At 35.5% G+C, this 22,106-nt stretch overlaps 1 protein-coding gene across 1 annotated transcript in view; it reads right to left on the bottom strand.

Moving 5' to 3' along the window:
* The window catches only part of PPP2R5A (protein phosphatase 2 regulatory subunit B'alpha), a 93,906-nt gene that overhangs the window by 11,150 nt on the left and 60,650 nt on the right, over window positions 1-22,106 (bottom strand). Inside the window, exons 4-6 of the mRNA XM_029231041.1 lie at window positions 6,626-6,718; window positions 3,119-3,249; window positions 815-874 (exon numbers count right to left, since the gene is read on the bottom strand). Of these exons, the coding sequence (XP_029086874.1) occupies window positions 815-874; window positions 3,119-3,249; window positions 6,626-6,718 (284 nt within the window). The remainder of the gene's footprint in view (window positions 1-814; window positions 875-3,118; window positions 3,250-6,625; window positions 6,719-22,106) is intronic.

The raw sequence follows: 22,106 nt of genomic DNA, 5'->3' as shown, positions 1-22,106 counted from the left end.
CTTACTCATTTGCAAACTACGTTAGACTATCACTATGAAGTCTGCTCCTTTAAGTCATTCAGTGATCCCAAAAGAAAACGAGGACTGCCAATTTAATGTCCCAGTAAGCAACTTTATGTTTTCTATAAAGCCTATCACTTATTCATGCCTTTATTTTTCTTCTCTAAAGCACCGGAGAGTCAATATCACAATATTGTTAGAATTTTCAATATATTCTAAAGTAAATGGGTAGTTTCTCTTAATTTATTGAAAGATCTGAAATTAAGAAGTAGTTCTCTCCATAATCATTCTCTAAGTATTAACAGAGGAGACAAAAACCATTCTCTAAACATAAATAGAGGGTCTAAACTTCTCTCATGTTAATACTGCTATGTGGTGAATAAGGAAGGCAAAAATGTTCATATAAGCTAAAATCAAAGGCTGTAGATTCTTCTAAAAAGAACAGATGTACAGGAATGATGATCTATCAACACCTGAACAAGAATTCCTCTAACTTCACCAAAGATTCACTATAACTTATTTCATCTCTTCCCAATCAGATCCTATAGGTTTCTGAGGCAGTCTGGCAAGATCAGGCATAAAATATGCCACAGCTTCAAAAGCACAAGTCTATTCTGAAACAGATGTCTTGCATGGCACTATTTTAATATGCTGACCCCCTAAAATGCTATAATAAGAATTCAGTTGAGAAACTATGCCTTATACTATATATTCAAACTCTAAAATATGAAATAATTTCTCCAATCCCAGCTATTTTAATACAGAAAGCATTCAAAGTTACTTAATTCTTAAAAAGAACAAAAAACTGACCTACCTTCCTAATATTTCAAGGAGTTCAGCAACACCATTGAAATGCTCTGTTTCATATATAAACCTAAATTTAAAATAAAGATAGATATAAAGAAAAATCAAACATCAGAAAATTAAACTGAGAGAAAGATGTAGGAAGGTACAAAGAAATCTAAGGGGCAAATATAAGAAATGTTCAAGCACACTTTAGGAATGAATTCTTTGTAAGCTATTTTGCCCCCAATCAGTTACTTCTTAGCAATCTTATAAAAGGTCTATTTCCTATTAAACCACATATACTTTTGCTAAAATTTGCTATATATTAAGATAACAATATAATTTCATCTGGAATATTTTATTTTACTTTAAAATTTATAAGAAAGATGGGTCTTCTCAAAGAAATACTTTTTAAAATAGGAAACCTCTACTCATACATAGGTAACTCTAAGAGAAAAGGACTCATGTAATAAAGCCACTTTTACTCAGAATTTCTCTAAGCCTAAACTACACAGGCTGACTAGCTTTCTAAGATTAGGGTCGCCTTTAAAGTAGGGAGTCATAGACTCAAATGATGACAGGATAGGCAGGGAAGATACCATAAATGACGGGCAGGGCCCCAGAGAGAACGACAGAGAGCTGGACAAAGATGATCTCTCTAGAGGAGGCAATATTTCTCATCTCTGACTGTTACAGTGTGAAAATGCTAGCCTAATTTTGCCACACTGTCAACTCAAACAAACCAAACCTGAAATTTGGGTATTAAAGCAAAATCTCCTAAACTGAAGCAACTACTCAATAGATTTCATTGATAAAGTAGTCAAAAGATAAATTTAATTAGCTTTGTCAGAAAATCGAATGAAAATACTGCCAAGAGCTACTGATTTAAATAGTATTTATACAAAATTTTTTAAACAAGTGCTCAAATAACCAGACAAACTCTCCTCTCAATAAATTTTAAATATCAGTAACACTGGTATTATCTATTAAAAACTGTCTTCATTACTACTATCCACTTAGATGAGAAGTTACAAGAAAAAGTTAGATGCAATCAAATGATATCCATAAAACAGGCTAAAAATGACTCAAATACTATCAGTTAAGTTTCTAAGTTTCAGACTTTAAAAATTAACCTATTGCACTGCTGGTGGGAATGTGAATTGGTTCAGCCACTATGGAGAACAGTATGGAGGTTCTTTAAAAAACTACAAATAGATCTACCATATGACCCAGCAATCCCACTACTGGGCATATACCCTGAGAAAACCAAAATTCAAAGAGTCATGTACCAAAATGTTCATTGCAGCTCTATTTACAATAGCTCGGAGATAGAAACAACCTAAGTGCCCATCATCGGATGAATGGATAAAGAAGATGTGGCACATACATACAATGGAATATTACTCAGCCATAAAAAGAAACGAAATTGAGCTATTTGTAATGAGGTGGATAGACCTAGAGTCTGTCATACAGAGTGAAGTAAGTCAGAAAGAGAAAGACAAATACCGTATGCTAACACATATATATGGAATTTAAGAAAAAAAAATGTCATGAAGAACCTAGGGGTAAGACAGGAATAAAGACACAGACCTACTGGAGAGCAGACTTGAGGATATGGGGAGGGGGAGGGGTGAGCTGTGACAGGGCGGGAGAGGGGCATGGACATGTATACACTAACAAACATAAGGTAGATAGCTGGTGGGAGGCAGCCGCATGGCACAGGGATATCGGCTTGGTGCTTTGTGACCGCCTGGAGGGGTGGGATGGGGAGGGTGGGAGGGAGGGGGACACGGGAGAGAGGAGATATGGGAACATGTGTGTGTGTGTGTGGCTGATTCACTTTGTTGTAGGGCAGAAACTAACACACCATTGTAAAGCAATTATACCCCAATAAAGATGTTAAAAAAAAAAAATTAATCTAAAGGGGCTTCCCTGGTGGTGCAGTGGTTAAGAATCTGCCTGCCAGTGCAGGGGACACAGGTTTGAGCCCTGATCCGGGAAGATCCCACATGCCGCGGAGCAACTAAGCCTGTGTGCCACAACTACTGAGCCTGCGCTCTAGTGCCTGCGAGCCACAGCTACTGAGCCCGCGAGCCACAACTACTGAAGCCCTGCACCTAGAGCCCATGCTCCGCAACCAGGAGAGCCACCGCAATGAGAAGCCCGCTCGCCGCAACTAGAAAAGCCTGCATGCAGCAATGAAGACCCAACGCAGCCAAAAAATAAATAAATAAAATAAATTTATTTTTAAAAATTAACCTAAAAGAACTGGAATAAAAAGAAAATATGGAAGGGAAAAAAAAGTGCTGTGTATGAATATACAACCAATTACCTGAGGAAAATGTTGTTAATTTGTTTTCTGATGAATGCTCTTAATCCAAGAAATTTCCCATAAATTCGATGCAGAACCGTCTTCAGGAAGTCGCGTTCTCTGGGATCTTCACTATCAAAAAGCTCCAGGAGCTTTAAAAAAAATCTGAGAAATTACTTTTTAAAAATAATCGAGCTAAAACTTCACTCTATTCTAATCTTGATTTTAAGATAATCCACAAAAGCTTTAAAAGTTTTAAAAAGATTCTGCCTCATCAGACTGACTTTATTCTTGCTAAATAATGAAATAAAGAAAAGCTTATGGAGTATTTTTTAAATTTTATTTTGAAAAATGACACATAATAAATAATATAAACACTTCAAGAAGTGGAATATTGTTTTTTGGCCTTGCCACTCATTTTAAAATGCTGACCTATTCCTGACTACTAAACACGGCTCATAATTTTAAAGTGTTGAAATGAAATGTTTTTTGATAGTATGTCAAAACTACATAGAGAATCTTAAGCTTGTAGACCGCAAATTGTTAAATAAATGAAGTTTAAAAAATACACATGCACAAATGCGTATTTCTAGTTTACTAGGCAAATTTATACAAACTAAGGCTTCTTTTCTTTTGTGATCTTACACTAAAAACATTCAAGTCACCATGCCAACAGTTCAAAGATTAATATTTAGTTAATAGGTAAAATATTGGTAGATATATGCTAACAGAGTGAAAATCATTCATGAAATAACACTGAAATAAAAGATGAGACTACAGATTTTTATTTAAAGTCAGCTTAGCAAATGGCTGAAAAATTTTAAACCAGTTCAAATTGGCCAAATCAGCATTTTACTACACCTCTACACAACTCTTCAGCAAAGGCAGGACAAAGAGATCTTTGAAAAATTTTAAATCAAAAGCTCAAATTTCCATTTTAAAACGGTAAAGAAACGGTAAAGAAAGAAATTCTTCAGTCAAAAAAAAGTATTACTGTATTTTAAATGAAACACTGGATTTTCCTAGGAAAAAATATACAAAACCTCTCTTTATAGAATACAATTACCTATGAAGTTGTCAAGGAATTTTATGTTCTGTACTTTGGGATTGATAATTACAGTCATGATGGCATGCTCTGAACCTTAAGTTCTTTTTCCATTCTGTCTTGAATTATATGTCATTGTTTACATGTGTATCTCTTCTACAAGAGTGGGTATTCTTTGAGAGTAGTGATGACTTTAGTCACATTTATATAACCCTAAAGTGTCTGGCTTATAGTTTGCATTTGTTGTTTGCTAGATTATTAAGTACTGCATGCGGCTCCAGCAAAAAATATCCATAGAGTATGAGAATTTATGTTAATATACCTAATTAAGTCACTTTAAATTATTCTAATTAAAATAGCTAAACTATTCACTTAAGACACTCAAATCCAAGTTCTGATGTTGGGTTTACTTGGAAGATATGCTTTGAAATTAATAAAAGGAACCCTTAATTGTTAAGGTTCCTATGTCTAATTCAAGAACAAACATAATGTAATACAAGTTGATCCTCAGGGTCAACGTAAAATAGTAGAGAACAGTTGTTAGCTAAGTGTCAAATCTATTTAAATAAGTTATTTTGAAATATTACAATCTAAATAAAACAATCTATTTATATATAATCAAATATAATCAAATCCTGATTGTGCCATTTTCTAGCTCTGTGAATTTGGATATGGTCTAGCTCTTTATATAAAAGCATATAAGGACAGTGCCTGGCACATAAAAAGCACTCAATAATTCTTAGCTTCCTTCTTCTGAAATCCTATGATTTGAACATAACCTGGAACGACACACTTGTTTTCTTCTCTTGAAATGATAAATGTCCAAATTTATACTTTAGATTTTTCTCCTGTAAGTCTTAAACTTACCACCTAATCAAATAATTTCAAAATACAAAAGCTGAGAATTCTCATAGTAATATTTATGGAAGCAACATACTAAGAATACCTCAGAGCAGTGATCTGTGAAATCACAGTGATATAAACTGCTAGAAACAAATTACTAGGCCTTGGCTTCTCAGATAATTCAGGCACTCAGAGTAGAATGTAGAAAATGGGTCCTACCCTACCAGTTTTCTTCTTGTTCCCCCTCAAATCCACTGAATAATCCAGCAGCCAAAACACCTCAAGCTCCAGAGTGAGGAAGCCCTAAGGCAAGTGTTCCACTCAACCTGCTATTATCTTAAATACAATTTAACATGGCATTACTAAAGTTCCTTAATACACTGTATTCCTTCTGTAGCACACAAGAGCTATAGAAGGAAATAAATATGCATTCATTTGCAATTACCAAAATAACATAGCTCCATTTAATCTGACTGCTTTTAACTTGTTATTGAAATGAAATTAACATTTTACTGTTAACACACACCTAGTATTTCTTCATAGTTTATGAAGAACTACTTGAATGGCTGAAGGACATATTCTTGACAATATTCTTCATTTATCAATACTTCACAGCTACTAGTCAAAATACTTTATCTGGTAATTACAGGAAATGAACTCCAAATATGCTTGTATAATCTTTATGCTAGGGGACACACAATGGTGGGAAGAGGGCAGCAAACGTCCTTGTAATGATCTTTAATCCTGGCCTCAGCACTTCATTACAACCCTTCCACCCATCTCCTACCTTTCTTTAAAATGCTAATTAGTTTAGAAGAGGAGAATTCCTAATGAGACCCAACTTACAGATAAGTATTTCAAAAGAGAAAATGGACCCACAGAGGTTTGGTCTGCTTCACAATTTTGTCGAGGGCCAGCAAAGACCACATAGTTAAAAAGAGGCCTTTAAATTGTTGAAAAGATTTTGAAAATAAAAATAAACACATTCTGAGAAACTAATTTTGAGTATTTAAGGTTCCAAAAGAACCAACTAATAATCAACTTATAAAAAGAAAGAAGGTATCACACATGTTTAACTCTATCTCCTTTTCTTCTTAAAGATCCCATTTTATCTGTGGTTTAGGAACTGGGTGGCTAGAATGCCTAAGATGGGAAGGGGGGAAAAAAAAAGGAAAGGTAAGTGACACTTGATGATAAGAAAGGAGCATAAAGCCCAAACTTCTAACAATAATTCCATTTCTATTTTTTCCACCCTCTGGCATTTCAAAGTCACAGTGCTTAGAACCATATGTCAAGTTCAAACTCAAAGACTTAAAAATTTTAAAAAAGGTTTCCCCCCTAGTTATACCAAATTTTCTAAGTTAGATATTCCAGAAAGGCTTGCTTTTCTGGTCTTTATAAAACAACTATGAGGATTTAGGATTGGATAGGATAATTTGATTGACTTCACTAGAAGGCCACCCTTGATTAAAAAATACTCTTGTGTTCTCAAAGCTACTTACTTTTATTTTCATTGCCTGGCAAGAATATTAAGTGCTGTTAAACAGAAATCCTTAAAGTTTTGAAAGACTATTTTAATCACAAGTTAATAAATCATTGCTAAGATGAATATAAAAATTTAAGACAGAAGAATTCCTTACCTGTTGTACAAACTTCTGATCAATGTATCGCTTTGCAATGCTAGGCTGGAAATCAGGGCTCTCCAAAAACCTTAAGAAGAATTCATACACCAACTACAAGACAAAGTGAAATAAAAGCTAAGATGGTGCCTATAAAATTTTACCTTAAGTCATTACTTCACACCAAAAATATACCTCCCTTACCAACTTAGTAAGGATATTTCAGATCTCATTAAAAAATGTCATGAGTTGGTAACAGTTTTTAAAAAACTAAATATACATGCACAGTTTGGTCTCCTAAGCTAGTAGATTTTGGGATTTATTTATTGTGTTGCATCATTCATTGAAAATATTAACTTACAGGAGCCAGAAAACAAAGATAATGCCTATAAAATATTTAATTTAGAAGACTATTTTGCACTCCATACTCACTGGGAACCCTTCTCCAGTGGACCACTAACCTACCTCAGCTTAATCTCCAGAGTTCCTTAAATGCAGGATCAGAAACCTCCAGGTAAGAGTAAACTGAATTATAAGGGGCAGTGTATCAATACCAATTAAAAAAAAGAGAAAAACTTCAAGTTTTTCTATAAAACTACAGTGGGAAAAAATCCACACTCGGGAAGTAATGAACCAAATCATATAAGTACAGGGCTCAGGAAGAAATGTCTGTGCACCACAGTGAATAAACTAGAAGTCCTAACAAGCCTTCTACTAAAAAGTGCCAAACATCTTAAAAATACAGTATTCCCCGCTTAACCATGGGAGCTAAGTTCCAAGACCCCCCCACTGGATGACTGAAACCTCAAATGGCACCAAACCCTATTTTCTGTTCATATCTTCTAACCACAAATTTCATGACTCTTCCATCTTAACTAAGCACTGTGGCCATAACTTTTGCAGTCTGAGGTGTGACAGCAAAACTAGCATGATTTTTTTTCCTTCCTCAGAATTTCACAGATAGAAGATTCATTCTTACCATAGATCTTAGCAACCTCAGCATATGCTTTTTTCCTTTCCTTATTAAGTTGAGAACTTTCGCCTTTTGCTTAAAGGAAGCGCTTTACAGCTTCTCTTTGGCATGTCTAAACTGCCAGCATCACCACTCTTGCACTTTGGGGCTGTTACTCAGTAAAACATAAGGGTTACTTGAACGCAAGAACTGCAATACCATAACAGTCGATTTGATAACAGAGGTAGCTCCTAAGTGACTAATGGGCTGGATACGCTGGACAAAGATATGATTCACATCTCGATGGCAGATTTCAACATGCTACTCAGAATGGCGCACAATTTAAAGCTTATGAATTGTTTATTTCTGTAATTTTCCACTTAATATTTTCGAACTGCGGTTGATCCCAGGTAACAAACTGCAGAAAGCAAAACCGTGGATAAAGGGGGACTATTGTAATAGCAAAATATTCACTTGCTACCACAAATCAGAATTAAAAGTAATGTTTAGTTCAACTTACCTACATCACACCTACATCTACCTTTCAAGGAGAAAGGCAAAAACACTAAACTTTTTTTCTATGGTAACCTAATAGCTATAAAAGGCAGGAGTCTAGCCCAAAATGTGCCTTAATTTACTAGCTATTAAACAACATATCAAGCTGGCACCCTAAAAACAAAAAAGGAGGATTAGATCCCAAAGTAAAAATAGTCATTCAATAAACATTTAGGTACCCAGTTAGGGCACAATACAGAAGGGAGGCGGGGAAAATTGCTACACGAAATTTACAGACCTCACAACATACAAAAAGCATTACCAGATCTGAGCTCTATCATTCACCACAGAATAGCAAATTTTTACTGCAGTGAGTTCAATAATATGCTAAGGCTAACAACAGTTTTGGGATCTGAGTAAATATTGTTTTGTTTGATTCATCTTTGCCCAACTATGCAAAAAGAGTGATGCTTATCTGGTCTAATTATTATCTAATTTAAAGGAATTAAGAATATAATGAGGGCTTTCCTGGTGGCACAGTGGTTAAGAATCCACCTGCCAATACAGGGGACACGGGTTCGAGCACTAGTCCAGGAAGGTCCCACATGCTGTGGAGCAACTAAGCCCGTGCCCCACAACTACCAAGTCTCTGCTTTAGAGCCTGTGAGCCACAACTACTGAGCTGGAGCACCACAACTACTGAAGCCCATGTACCTAGAGCCCATACTCTGCAACAAGAAAAGCCACCACAATGAGAAATGTGCACAATGCAACGAAGAGTAGCCCCTGCTGACTGCAACTAGAGAAAGCCTGTGCGCAGCAACGAAGACCCAATGCGGCCAAAAATAAATGAATAAAATAAATAGAATTAAAAAAAAATTACCATTCTACCCACTACCAGTACCTCCCATCAGAGGAATTGCACAAGCCTCTTAGATAGCCTCATCCACCAGAGGGCAGAAAGCAGAAGCGAGAAGAACTACAACCCTGCAGGCTGTGGAACAAAAACCACGTTCACAGAAAGATAGGCAAGATGAAAAGGCAGAGGGCTATGTACCAGATGAAGGAACAAGATTAAACCCCAGAAAAACAACTAAATGAAGTGGAGATAGGCAACCTTCCAGAAAAAGAATTCAGAATAATGATAGTGAAGATGATCCAGGACCTCGGAAAAACAATGGAGGCAAAGATCGAGAAGATGCAAGAAATGTTTAACAAAGACCTAGAAGTATTAAAGAACAAACAAACAGAGATGAACAATACAATAACTGAAATGAAAACTACACTAGAAGGAATCAATAGCAAAAGAACTGAGGCAGAAGAACGGATAAGTGACCTGGAAGACAGAATGGTGGAATTCACTGCTGCAGAACAGAATAAAGAAAAAAGAATGAGAAGAAATGAAGACAGCCTAAGAGACCTCTGGGAAAACACTAAATGCAACAACATTTGCATCATAGGGGTCCCAGAAGGAGAAGAGAGAGAGAAAAGACCTGAGAAAATATTTGAAGATATTATAGTCGAAAACTTCCCTAACATAGGAAAGGAAAGAGTCACTCAAGTCCAGGGAGGGCAGAGAGTCCCATACAGGATAAACCCGAGGAGAAACACACTGAGACACATAGTAATCAAACTGGCAAAATTTAAAGACAAAGAAAAATTACCGAAAGCAGCAAGGGAAAAACGACAACATACAAGGGAACTCCCATAAGGTTAACAGTTGATTTCTCAGCAGAAACTCTACAAGCCAGAAGGGAGTGGCATGATATATTTAAAGTGATGAAAGGGAAGACCTACAACCAAGATTACTCTAGCCAGCAAGGATCTCATTCAGATTTGATGGAGAAATCAAAAGCTTTACAGACAAGCAAAAGCTAAGAGAATTCAGCACCACCAAACCAGCTCTACAACAAATGCTACAGGAACTTCTCAAAGTGAGAAACACAAGAGAAGAAAAGGATCTACAAAAAGAAACCCAAAACAATTAAGAAAATGGTCATAGGAACATACATATCGATAATTACCTTAAACATGAATGGATTAAATGCTCCAACCAAAAGACACAGGCTTGCTGAATGGATACAAAAACGAGACTCATATATATGCTGTCTACAAGAGACCCACTCAAGATCTAGGGACACATACAGACTGAAAGTGAGGGGATGGGAAAACATATTCCTTGCAAATGGAAATCAAAAGAAAGCTGGAGTAGCAATACTCATATCAGATAAAATAGACTTTAAAATAAAGAATGTTACAAGAGACAGGAAGGACACTACATAATGATCAAAGGATCAATCCAAGAAGAAGATATAACAATTATAAATCTATATGCACCCAACATAGGAGCACCTCAATACATAAGGCAACTGCTAACAGCTCTAAAAGAGGAAATCGACAGTAACACAATAATAGTGGGGGACGTTAACCCCTCACTTCCACCAATGGACAGATCATCCAAAATGAAAATTAATAAGAAAACACAAGCTTTAAAGGACACAATAGACCAGATAGATTTAATTGATATTTATAGGACATTCCATCCAAAAACAGCAGATTACACTTTCTTCTCAAGTGCGCACAGAACATTCTCCAGGAGAGATCACATCCTGGGTCACAAAACAAGCTTCAGTAAATTTAAGAAAACTGAAATCATACCAAGCATCTTTTCTGACCACAACACTATGAGATTAGAAATCAATTACAGGGAAAAAAACGTAAAATACACAAACACATGGAGACTAAACAATATGTTACTAAATAACCAAGAGATCAGTGAAGAAATCCAAGAGGAAATCAAAAATACCAAGAGACAAATGACAATGAAAACACGATGATTCAAAACCTATGGGATGCAGCAAAAGTAGTTCTAAGAGGGAAGTTTATAGCTATACAAGCCTACCTCAAGAAATAAGAAAAATCTCAAATAAACAATCTAACCTTACACCTAAAGGAACTACAGAAAGAAGAACAAACAAAACCCAAAGTTAGCAGAAGGAAAGAAATCATAAAGATCAGAGCAGAAATAAATGAAATAGAAACAAAGAAAACAGTAGCAAAGATCAATAAAACTAAAAGCTGGTTCTTTGAGAAGATAAACAAAATTGACAAACCATTAACCAGATTCATCAAGAAAAGAGGGAGAGGACTCAAATCAATAAAATTAGAAATGAAAAGGAGAAGTTACAACAGACACCACAGAAATACAAAGCATCCTAAGAGACTACTACAAGCAACTCTATGCCAATAAAATGGAAGGAATGGACAAATTCCTAGAAAGGTATAACCTTCCAAGACTGAACCACGAAGAAAATAGAAAATATGAACAGACCACTCACAAGTAATGAAATTGAAACTGTGATTAAAAATCTTCCAAAAAACAAAAGTCCAGGACCAGATGGCTTCACAGGTGAATTCTATCAAACATTTAGAGAAGAGCTAACACCCATCCTTCTCAAACTCTTCCAAAACATTGCAGAGGAAGGAACACTCCCAAACTCATTCTATGAGGCCACCATCACCCTGATACCAAAACCAGACAATGATACTACAAAAAAAGAAAATTACAGACCAGTATCACTGATGAATATAGATGCAAAAATCCTCAACAAAATACTAGCAAACAGGATCCAACAACACATTAAAAGGATCATACATCGTGGTCAAGTGCGATTTATCCCAGGGATGCAAGGATTCTTCAGTATACGCAAATCAATCAATGTGGTACACCATATTAACAAATTGAAGAATAAAAACAATATGATCATCTCAATAGATGCAGAAAAAGCTTTTGACAAAATTTCAACACCTATTTATGATAAAAACTCTCCAGAAAGTGGACATAGAGAGAAGCTACCTCAACATAATAAAGGCCATATACGACAAACCCACAGCAAACATCATTCTCAGTGGTGAAAAACTGAAAGCATTTCCTCTAAGATCAGGAACAAGACAAGGATGTCCACCCTCACCACTATTATTCAACAGAGTTTTGGAAGTCCTAGCCACGGCAATCAGAGAAGAGAAAGAAATAAAAGGAATACAAATTGGAAAAGAAGAAGTAAAACTGTCACTGTTTGCAGATGACATGATACTATGCATAGAGAATCCTAAAGATGCCACCAGAAAACTACTAGAGTTAATCAATGAATTTGGTAAAGTTGCAGGATACAAAATTAATGCACAGAAATCTCTTGCATTCCTATACACTACCGATGAAAAATCTGAAAGAGAAATTAAGGAAACACTCCCATTTACCACTGCAACAAAAAGAATAAAATACCTAGGGAGAAAAAAGACCTGTATGCAGAAAACTATAAGACACTGATGAAAGAAATTAAAGATGATACCAACAGATGGAGAGATATACCATGTTCTTGGATTGGAAGAATCAATATTGTGAAAATGACTATAATACCCAAAGCAATCTATCAATTCAACGTAATCCCTATCAAATTACCAATGGCATTTTTTACGGAACTAGAACAAATCATCTTAAAATTTGTATGGAGACACAAAAGACCCCGAATAGCCCAAGCAGTCTTGAGGGAAAAAAGTGGAACTGGAGGAATCAGACTCCCTGACTTCAGACTATACTACAAAGCTACAGTAATCAAGACAATATCGTACTGGTACAAAAACAGAAACACAGATCAATGGAACAAGATAGAAAGCCCAGAGAGAAACCCATGCACTATGGTCAACTAATCTATGACAAAGGAGGCAAGGATATACAGGGGAGAAAAGACAGTCTCTTCATTAAGTGATGCTGGGAAAACTGGACAGCTACATTGTAAAAGAATGAAATTAGAACACTCCCTAACACCATACACACAAAAAATCTCTAAATGGATTCGAGACCCTAAATGTAAGACCGGACACTTTAAAACTCTTAGAGGAAAACATAGGAAGAACACTCTTTGACATAAATCACAGCAAGATCTTTTTTTGATCCACCTCTTAGAGTAATGGAAATAAAAACCAAAATAAACAAATGGGACCTAATGAAACTTCAAAGCTTTTGCACAGCAAAGGAAACCATAAACAAGACGAAAAGACAACCCTCAGAATGGGAGAAAATATTTCCAAACGAATCAACGGACCAAGGATTAATCTCCAACATATATAAACAGCTCATGCAGCTCAATATAAAAAAAACAACCAACCCAATACAAAAATGGGCAGAAGAGCTAAATAGACATTTCTCCAAAGAGGACATACAGATGGGCAAGAAGCATATGAAAAGCTGCTCAACATCACTAATTATTAGAGAAATGCAAATCAAATCTACAATGAGGTGTCACCTCACACCAGTTAGAATGGGCATCATCAGAAAATCTGCAAACAACAAATGCTGGAGAGGGTGTGGAGAAAAGGGAACCCTCTTGCACTGTTGCTGGGAATGTAAATTGATACAGCCACTATGGAGGACAGTATGGAGGTTCCTTAAAAAACTAAAAATAGAATTACCATATGATCCAGCAATCCCACTACTGGGCATATACCCAGAGGAAACCATAATTCAAAGAGACACATGCACCCCAATGTTCATTGCAGCACTATTTACTATAACCAGGTAATGGAAGCAACCTAAATGCCCACTGACAGACGAATAGATAAAGAAGATGTGGTACATATATACAATGGAATATTACTCAGCCATAAAAAGGAACGAAATTGGGTCATTTGTAGAGATGTGGATGGATCTAGATACTGTCACACAGAGTGAAGTAAGTCAAAAAGAGAAAAACAAATATCGTATATTAACGCATATATGTGGAACCTAGAAAAATGGTACAGATGAACCGGTTTGCAGGGCAGAAATTGAGACACAGATGTAGAGAACAAACGTATGGACACCAAGGGGGGAAAGTGCTGGTGGGGTGGTGGTGGTGGTGTGATGAATTAGGCAATTGGGATTGACATGTATACACTGATGTGTATAAAATTGATGAGTAATAAGGACCTGCTGTATATATTAAAAAAAAATTTACCCTTAAGAAAAAGAATATAACAAGAAAAAATAGAAGTTGATATTAGTTTTTTATTTATAAATAATTTTCTAATCAACCAACTATATAGATAATTTTGCTTTGGGCTAACACATGCAAAAAGATATACAAAAATTATCAGAGTCTTGTGAAGTGTCAGTACATTCTCACAAACTGCTATGCAGTTTCACTGGCACAACCTGCTCAGTGCCTATTTTCATCTCTAATACTGGGCTACTGTGATATTGTGATAAAATAAGAAATATATATTTGGTCTTCATCCCTGGTTATTGGCAGAGGGCTCCTAAACCCGTGGAATTTCCTGAGCGATAAAGAGTGAGAAGAAGATCTTTTGTTATTCATAATAAGCCCCTTTCAACCACAGTTTATGGTTATGAGTTTATGCTAATGAGGTGACCCTGGAGGATGAAGGCTGGTTATCAGAGGAACCAACCATAGTATCAGAGGGTTGGAACTTTCAGCCCAAGCCCCCATCCTCCAGGAAGGGGAGAAGAAGATTGAGTTTAACCACCAATGGCCAATTATTTAATTTATCATGCCTACGTGATACAACCATCAGAAACATCCTAAACAAAGGGGTTTGAAGAACTTCTGGGTCGGTGAACACGTCCAAGTGCTGGGAGGGTGGTTCATGGAAAATCCAAGCCCCTTCTCCACACCTTACCCTATTCATCTCTTCTATCTGGCTGTTCCTGAGTTATATCCTTTATAATAAACTGGTAACAGTAAGTAAAGTGTTTCCCTGAGTTCTGTGAGCTGTTATAACAAATTATTGAACCAGAAGAGTGGGTCATGGTAACCCCAGATTTATAGCCAATTAGTCAGAAGTATGGGAGGCCCAGACTCTCGACTGCCAACTGCAGTGATGGCAAGGCCCCAGTCTTGATGGACTGAGCCCTTAACCCCTGGGGTCCTTGCTAACTCTGGGTAGTCAGTGTCAGAATGAATAAATTGTAGGACACCCAGTTGATGTTCACAGAGAACTGAAGAATTTCTTCGTGCGGAAAATCTATATATTTGGTGTCAGAAATGTTTAGGGTAGAAGAAACAAGTTTTCCTTTAACTATGTTTAGTGTGAACAGATAGCAGGTAAGCTCTGAAAAGCTCATTCACGTACTGGGGAGGTAAGACAAAAATAGAAACATATAAAATGGTATATACACAAAAACTATATGGCACAAACTATGAGTTCAGGAGACATTTAGAAAAGGGCTACATCACTGTGGAATAAGGTCAACAGGAAAGTTTTAAGGAGGACATAAAACTTGAGCCCTGCATTAGGTGTGATTTTGGACAAACCAAGAAGAAAGAGGAGGGCTTTTATAAGAAAGGTAGATGTCTCAAGAAGAAGATGGTGTAGCGTAGGGGCTGGTGGGTATGAAATCAGAGACTCTTTAGGCAGATTCCAAGTTAAAAGCTGTGGTAAGGAGGGGCCAAGTTAGCCCTGAGTCAAGCATGGCATACATTCAGGGCTTAAGGCTTATTAGTTTTAACAGTAATAGCATGTCTTTTGGGAGACTTACATGACATCAAGCTCCAGATCAAAATGAATCCTCTAAATCACATATACAGTTGAAACCTGTGCCTATCACAGATATGACATATCATTTCTTACACAGGTTTCATCTGCATCACTTACCTGACACAGTGAACATTAATTAAGTGACCAGTCAAGATGAGTAGCAAAAAGCTTTTATGCAACCAACTTAGCACCACTGAAGAGATGATGACAAAAGGTTAAATACATGTTCAGTAATCCCAAACAGAGGTAGAAAAACACGAGTGACCTACAGAGCTAAAAATCTTCAATATGGCACAACTAAGACCATGCTTCTATAAAACTTTACCCCGCCCCCACTGTCACTCTCTCTATACCCTTTATTCTGCATTACTTTTTTTCTTGTATTTATCACACCCTGACATAGTATTATTTATTCTTTTCCCCTAGAGTGCAAGACAGTTTGCTTATTACTTCAATGCTTTATCCCCAATATTTAGAATAATGCCTGAAACACAAGAGATGCCCAATAAATATTTGCTGAATGAAAATCATAGTTGAGAAACTGTATTTGTATTTCTGTATTAAAGTTTCTCTATGTTCTTCCACATGAAAAAATAATTTGCTCGAAGAACCTAACAAACAGTGCTGCAAAGGGACAACAGATACTTTCAGCAATGGGCTTATTTCTCTAATAAAATGCCAATCTTCACATATGTTCAAGGTCCTCCTATTCCTTTAATCCAAAAAATACCCTAAAAGATGAAAGATAACTATAAAGTGTAAGGAAAGAAGGATAATCTTAGCATTCTATTCAGTACTGACTGTGTCCTTCCTAAGGCAGTTAAAATAAAATACGTAAAATTCTGGTCTTTACCAATAAAAGATTTTAGAAGGCACACCACAAAAGAGCATAGATCATTAATGTATTTGAAAATAAGACCTATATAAAAAGCTAAAGGAACTAGAAATGTTTGGCTTAGAAAGGCAGACTTAAAAGCAACTTTAATGATTTACAAATACACAGAGGCTCTTTTTCAAGGAGTATGCTGACTGAATGTTTTCCAACCTCCATTAAGAGGAAGCTAATTTAAATGGGGCTTTAAAAATTGATTTAATATTTGAAAGAATTTATGTAAGAATTAACGTATACTAAATTCAATGACGGATATTAAGTGCCTAGAACACTGCCTGGTACATAGCAAACACTAACAAAATCTTAGTCCTATAAGAATTTGGGTTGTTTTTTTTTTCTCCTTTTAAAAATAGGACATATTCTGCACAAACCTTGAATAGCTTAAATATGATCAGCCTATTTTTCCGCTGCTCTTTTAACCATAATAATTAAAAAGATAATTAATAACAAATAACTATTTACAATTAAAAAGGTCAAAGTAATGAAAATGTTTCTCAACCTTAAAATAAGGATAAAAGATGTTCCTTTTCTATTTCTGTGCATAAGTGTTGGTGCATTAAGTCATAGTCCCTATAATTTTTTATTCTTAGAACATGCAAATATTTAAAATATAGCATCTGGTCAAGAGCTATTTGGATGTGAAGGTGTACATTATAAAATATATATGTCCCCACTTTAAATTTCTACTTATACAGATCATAAAGAAGAGCCTCTAGTTCCTCAAATCAAGTTATCCTAAAAAGGTCTGTGTTCTATTCAGTATCCTACATAATTACATCTTAATTATCTGTGCCAAAAAAAGAAGATAGTTGATAAAAGAAAATAAAAATACTACATAACCTGCCTGTATTCCAAGCTAGTATAGCAGTCATGCCTCTCTAATTATCTAGAAGTAGGCATATAGAAAATTACTATCTTGTTGGTCTTCAATAAATACAAAGCAATAATACTTAGGAAAGAAAATTTAAAAATAACTTATAGCTGTTTTACATCAATAATTATCATATAATACTCAGTAAATTAAAAGATATGGCCAGATAGTGATCCCCAGTGCTAAAATGGCCTTTCTTTTGTTCTTTTCTTCTGTGTTTCTTTATTCCATTTATTCCATTGTTCACTAGTATTTCCATTACAGTGTGGAAAAAAAGTAAAAAGAAATTGTAAATTAGCACCTTTTTAGAAAATTCACTAAAAGGTTGAAGAAACAAAAATTTGAAAGGTCTGAAATTACTTGAGATTATTCCCCTCATTAACTAAATTTAATATTTATTTTTCATCCTGGCAAATTAATTTCTAGCATCAAAGACCTGATAAGCTATATGTAAAATGTAAACTTTTAGTACAAAAAAAAAATTCCAGGTGACATGATTCAAGATATATTAACAACAAGGAATGACATTTTCATTGAGCAAACTTCCTCAGTGCTATACTCTCTATAAGTTCATTCATCAGAACAGCTTTAACATTCCACTCTAAAAAAAGTATGATGATGTAGCTACTGACAAATCCTATCAATCAGTTCACTTCGCATTTAACAGACCATCTGATTGCCAAATTTAAAAACTGTATACCAAATTTTAGTTACTAGAAAGATTTTTAACTATAAACATATATATCCAGAGCAGAGCCTTTTAATCAGAAGACCATGGCTATGTAATATTTCTTGGGTATCTATGAATTTGTCTTGAGAGAAAACTCATTTTTAAAAAATCATATTTTGAAAGCAACTCACCATCTCCTAAAATGTTAAGAACCACTAATTCCAGTGAATTTAAGTAAACTTCAAATCATACCAGTGAAAAACAGAAAGCACATTGTATATATGGCTGAATATTTACTGTTAATTCCCAAGGGCATATAAAAATATCTTAATGGAAAAATTGTTTTTAAAAATTCAAAGACTGAGATTTTTTTTCAGGTTATCCAACTACATGTGATTAAAAATATATATAACTTACTGGCTAATGAGAATTTCATGCTTTTAAAACCTTTGCATCATTAAACCTATTATCACTAATTTTATACCAACTATGGCATGAAATTTCAGATGAACCCTGTACAGTGCTATTAAAACATAGTTTACCACTTCAGTTTTTCTATTCTATAAGCTCTAATGTGCCAATAAATCTCAAAAATTTTATCAGTTTACACTAATCCTAGGATTCCTCTTCCATTTTATTTGGATGTATAGGTGCTAGACAGAGTGAATAAATAATGAGGCAGACTATTGCTTTAAAGTGTCCCAAATAGTTTAGAATATAAATTTCTTTCTCATCTTTTATAATAAAAATAGAATGAAATGGCACTAATAAATATAAGTCCTGGTAAAATAAAAACTCAACAATACAATCTGGAGGAATTCCCTGGTGGTCCAGTGGTTAGGTCTCCACACTTTCACTGCTGAGGGCCTGGGTTCAATCCCTGGTTGGGGAACTAAGATCCTGCGAGCCATGTAGTGCGGCCAAAAACAAGCAAACAAACAAACAAACAATATAATCTGAAGCAACACCGAGCACCCATATATAAAAGCAAGGTTCCTCTCTATCTCCCAGGAACTATGTAGAAAATAGCTGATGTTATCCATCCTATTGTCATTAACAAATCTATCATTTTTCATTTTATTCAGGATAGACTCTTGCCTCCAATGGTTCAAGCCTGTGGCAGGCATTGTTGCTTAGCTAATCTAACACCCATTCCCTTTCCCCTGCATGTCTCTACTACTGAAGCTGGAAAAACTAAATATTGATTCTGTCAGTCTGCCTTTCAACCAGAGTAATGGAAAAATGAAAAAGAGTATGGAAAAAAGAAAAATTAAAAACAATCCAACAAAATGAAGAAAGAGATAAGAAAAACAAAAAGATTTCAAGAGAAAGTGATATATATAGACAGAAGCAAAGAGCCAACATATGAATAGCAGGTATTCCCAAAGAAGAAAACAATGTGGTGGAACAAAAGAAATACTAAAAAGTATTACTGAAGAAAACTTTTCAAAAAAAAAAAGTGTTTTTTTTTTTTTACAGCAAAAGAACACTATTCAACTGGGAAAACTGATGTAGAAAAAATCAACACTTATGTATAGACCAAGAAAAGCAACTGGCGGGACTTCCCTGGTGGCGCAGTGGTTAAGAATCCACCTTCCAATGCAGGGGACACAGGTTCGAGCCCTGGTCCAGGAAGATCCCACATGTTGAGAAGCAACTAAGCCCGTGTGCCACAACTACTGAGCCGGCACTCCAGAGCCCGCGAGCCACAACTACTGAAGCCAGCACGCCTACAGCCTGTGCTCCACAACCAGAGAAGCCACTGCAATGAGAAGCCCATGCACCGCAGCAAAGAGTAGCCCCTGCTCGACGCAACTAGAGAAAGCCTGTGCGCAGCAACGAAGACCCAGTGCAACCAAAAAACAAAAACAAAAAACCAACTGGCCATTAAAGGAAAAATATCCTTTGGGCGTCCAGGCAGAAAGACCAAGAATATAAGAGGAAAAAAATCAGACTGAAATAAGAAGACAATGGAATAACATATTTAAGGTACTTAAGGAAATTAAGGAAAGAAGCTGAACCAAGGATTTTATATCAATTCAAATTGATCTTTAAACATAAATGCTAGAGACAAACTGAGATGAAACATGCAACAACTCAGGAAGTAGTGGTCCCATGAGCCCTTCTACTAAAGAATGAGCTTCAAATTACCAAGAAATGGTCAGAGAAACTTTTCATAAGGATTGATAGTAAATATTAAATATATTACTTGTAGAACTAATGACAAGTGTTGGGCATAAAGGTGACAGAATAGTATAAAATCAGTTATATATTCTAACTATGTACAACTATCAAAAATAGGGAGTTGGAGGAAGGGAAGGAGAAGAGTATGGGAAGTAGAAGAAGCTCTGAATTGCCATGTAAGCATTTACTGTGAAAGTAAAAGGCTATTACTTTACATGAGATGCTAGAGAGGAAGGAAGTGGGGGAAGAAATACTACCTTCAATATTGTTCATTCTGAGAATGAATAAACTAACTACAAAAGAGGGAACCAAGGGTATCATTTAAAGGTATCAGCATAAAGGTAACCATAACAAAAAATATATACCTCTTCCTAAATATCAAAAGTATATATTTTTAAAAATGGGAAGGCAAAGAAAACAGATAGTACAGTTTAAAAAAATTGTGCTAGATTCCACTCAGATGTTATCCCATTCAGTTCTTAGAAGGCCCTGTTTTAGGCCAGTTTCATAAAGGAGGATGCAGAGAAATTTAACAGCTTAACTAAGGCCATTTCTGTAGAAAAGTTATCAAAACTGGGATTTGAGTAGAGGTCTGTCACCAGAATCATTTCCATTTCACCGTACTTTGTAATGATACTAATTCTCTTTATCTCTTGTTAGAATGTGTATATATAAACTTTAGTTCCATTTAACTAAGGCACATCTGTACCTGTATAATTATACCTTTAAAAAGTCATTTATGAGGGCTAAAAAAGAAAAAGTGATAGCTAGTGGGAGATCTTATTTATTGGTGCTTAATGAAGCTAAAAAGGTATGAATTAAACTTCATAAGAATTTGTATATACTTGTTTTAGAGCCATAGATGATATCTAGGGGAGGCAGTAAAGCTTTTAATAATGGAGAGCAAGGACTCTGGAGTAACACTTTTGTTGTAAATCTTATTCTACCACTTACTTTTTGTATAATCTTGGGCAGGATTCTTAATCTATTTTAGCTTCATCTAAGCTTATCTATAAAATATGAACAATACCTACTTTATAGTTTTACTATAGAGATTAAATAAGATGATGTATATGTAATATAATTAGCTAAAATGACCAGCAGTCTCATAAATAATGCTGTTGGTCAGATGTGTGACCTGTGCTTGCCTGCAGATTTTAGGTCACTAATACTATCTTAAAAATACAAAAGTCATCCTGTCAGAATAGCTATTATCAAAAAGACCACAAATAACAAATGTTGGTTAGGATATGGAGAAAAGGGAAGACTTGTGCACTATGAGTGGGAATGTAAATTGGTGCAGGCACTGTGGAAACAGTAGGGAGGTTCCTCAAAAAACTAAAAGTAGAACTTCCATAGGACCCGGCAATTCCACTCCTGGGTATATATCCAAAGAAAACAAAAACACTAACTTGAAAAGATACATGCACGCCAATGTTCATAGAAGCATTATTTACAATAGGTAAGGACTTCCCTGATGGTCCAGTGGTTAACACTCTGCACTTCCACTGCAGGGGGCACGGGTTTGATCTCTGGTCAGGGAAGTTCTGCATGCCACGTGGTGCGGCCAAAAAGAAAAACAAAAACAATAGGCAAGATATGGAAGCAACCTAAGCGTCCATCAACAGATGAATAGATTAAAAAAGATATATATACACAATGGAATACTACTCAGCCATAAAAAAAGAATGAAAATTTTGCCATTTGCAACAACATGGATGGACTTGGAGGGTATTATGCTAAGTGAAATAAGTCAAACAGAGAAAGACAAATATCATATGATATCACTTATGTGTGGAATCTAAAAAATAAAACCGACTAGTGAATATAACAAAAAAGAAGCAAACTCACAGATATAGAGAACAAACTGGTGGTTACCACTGGGGAGAAGAAAGCAGGGAGAGG

Source organism: Monodon monoceros, unplaced genomic scaffold, assembly GCF_005190385.1.
Source record: "Monodon monoceros isolate NGI ecotype Baffin Bay Population unplaced genomic scaffold, NGI_Narwhal_1 Super_Scaffold_18, whole genome shotgun sequence".
In the NCBI taxonomy this organism is placed as follows: domain Eukaryota; kingdom Metazoa; phylum Chordata; class Mammalia; order Artiodactyla; family Monodontidae; genus Monodon; species Monodon monoceros.
This window is presented reverse-complemented; position numbering and strand designations above follow the sequence as displayed.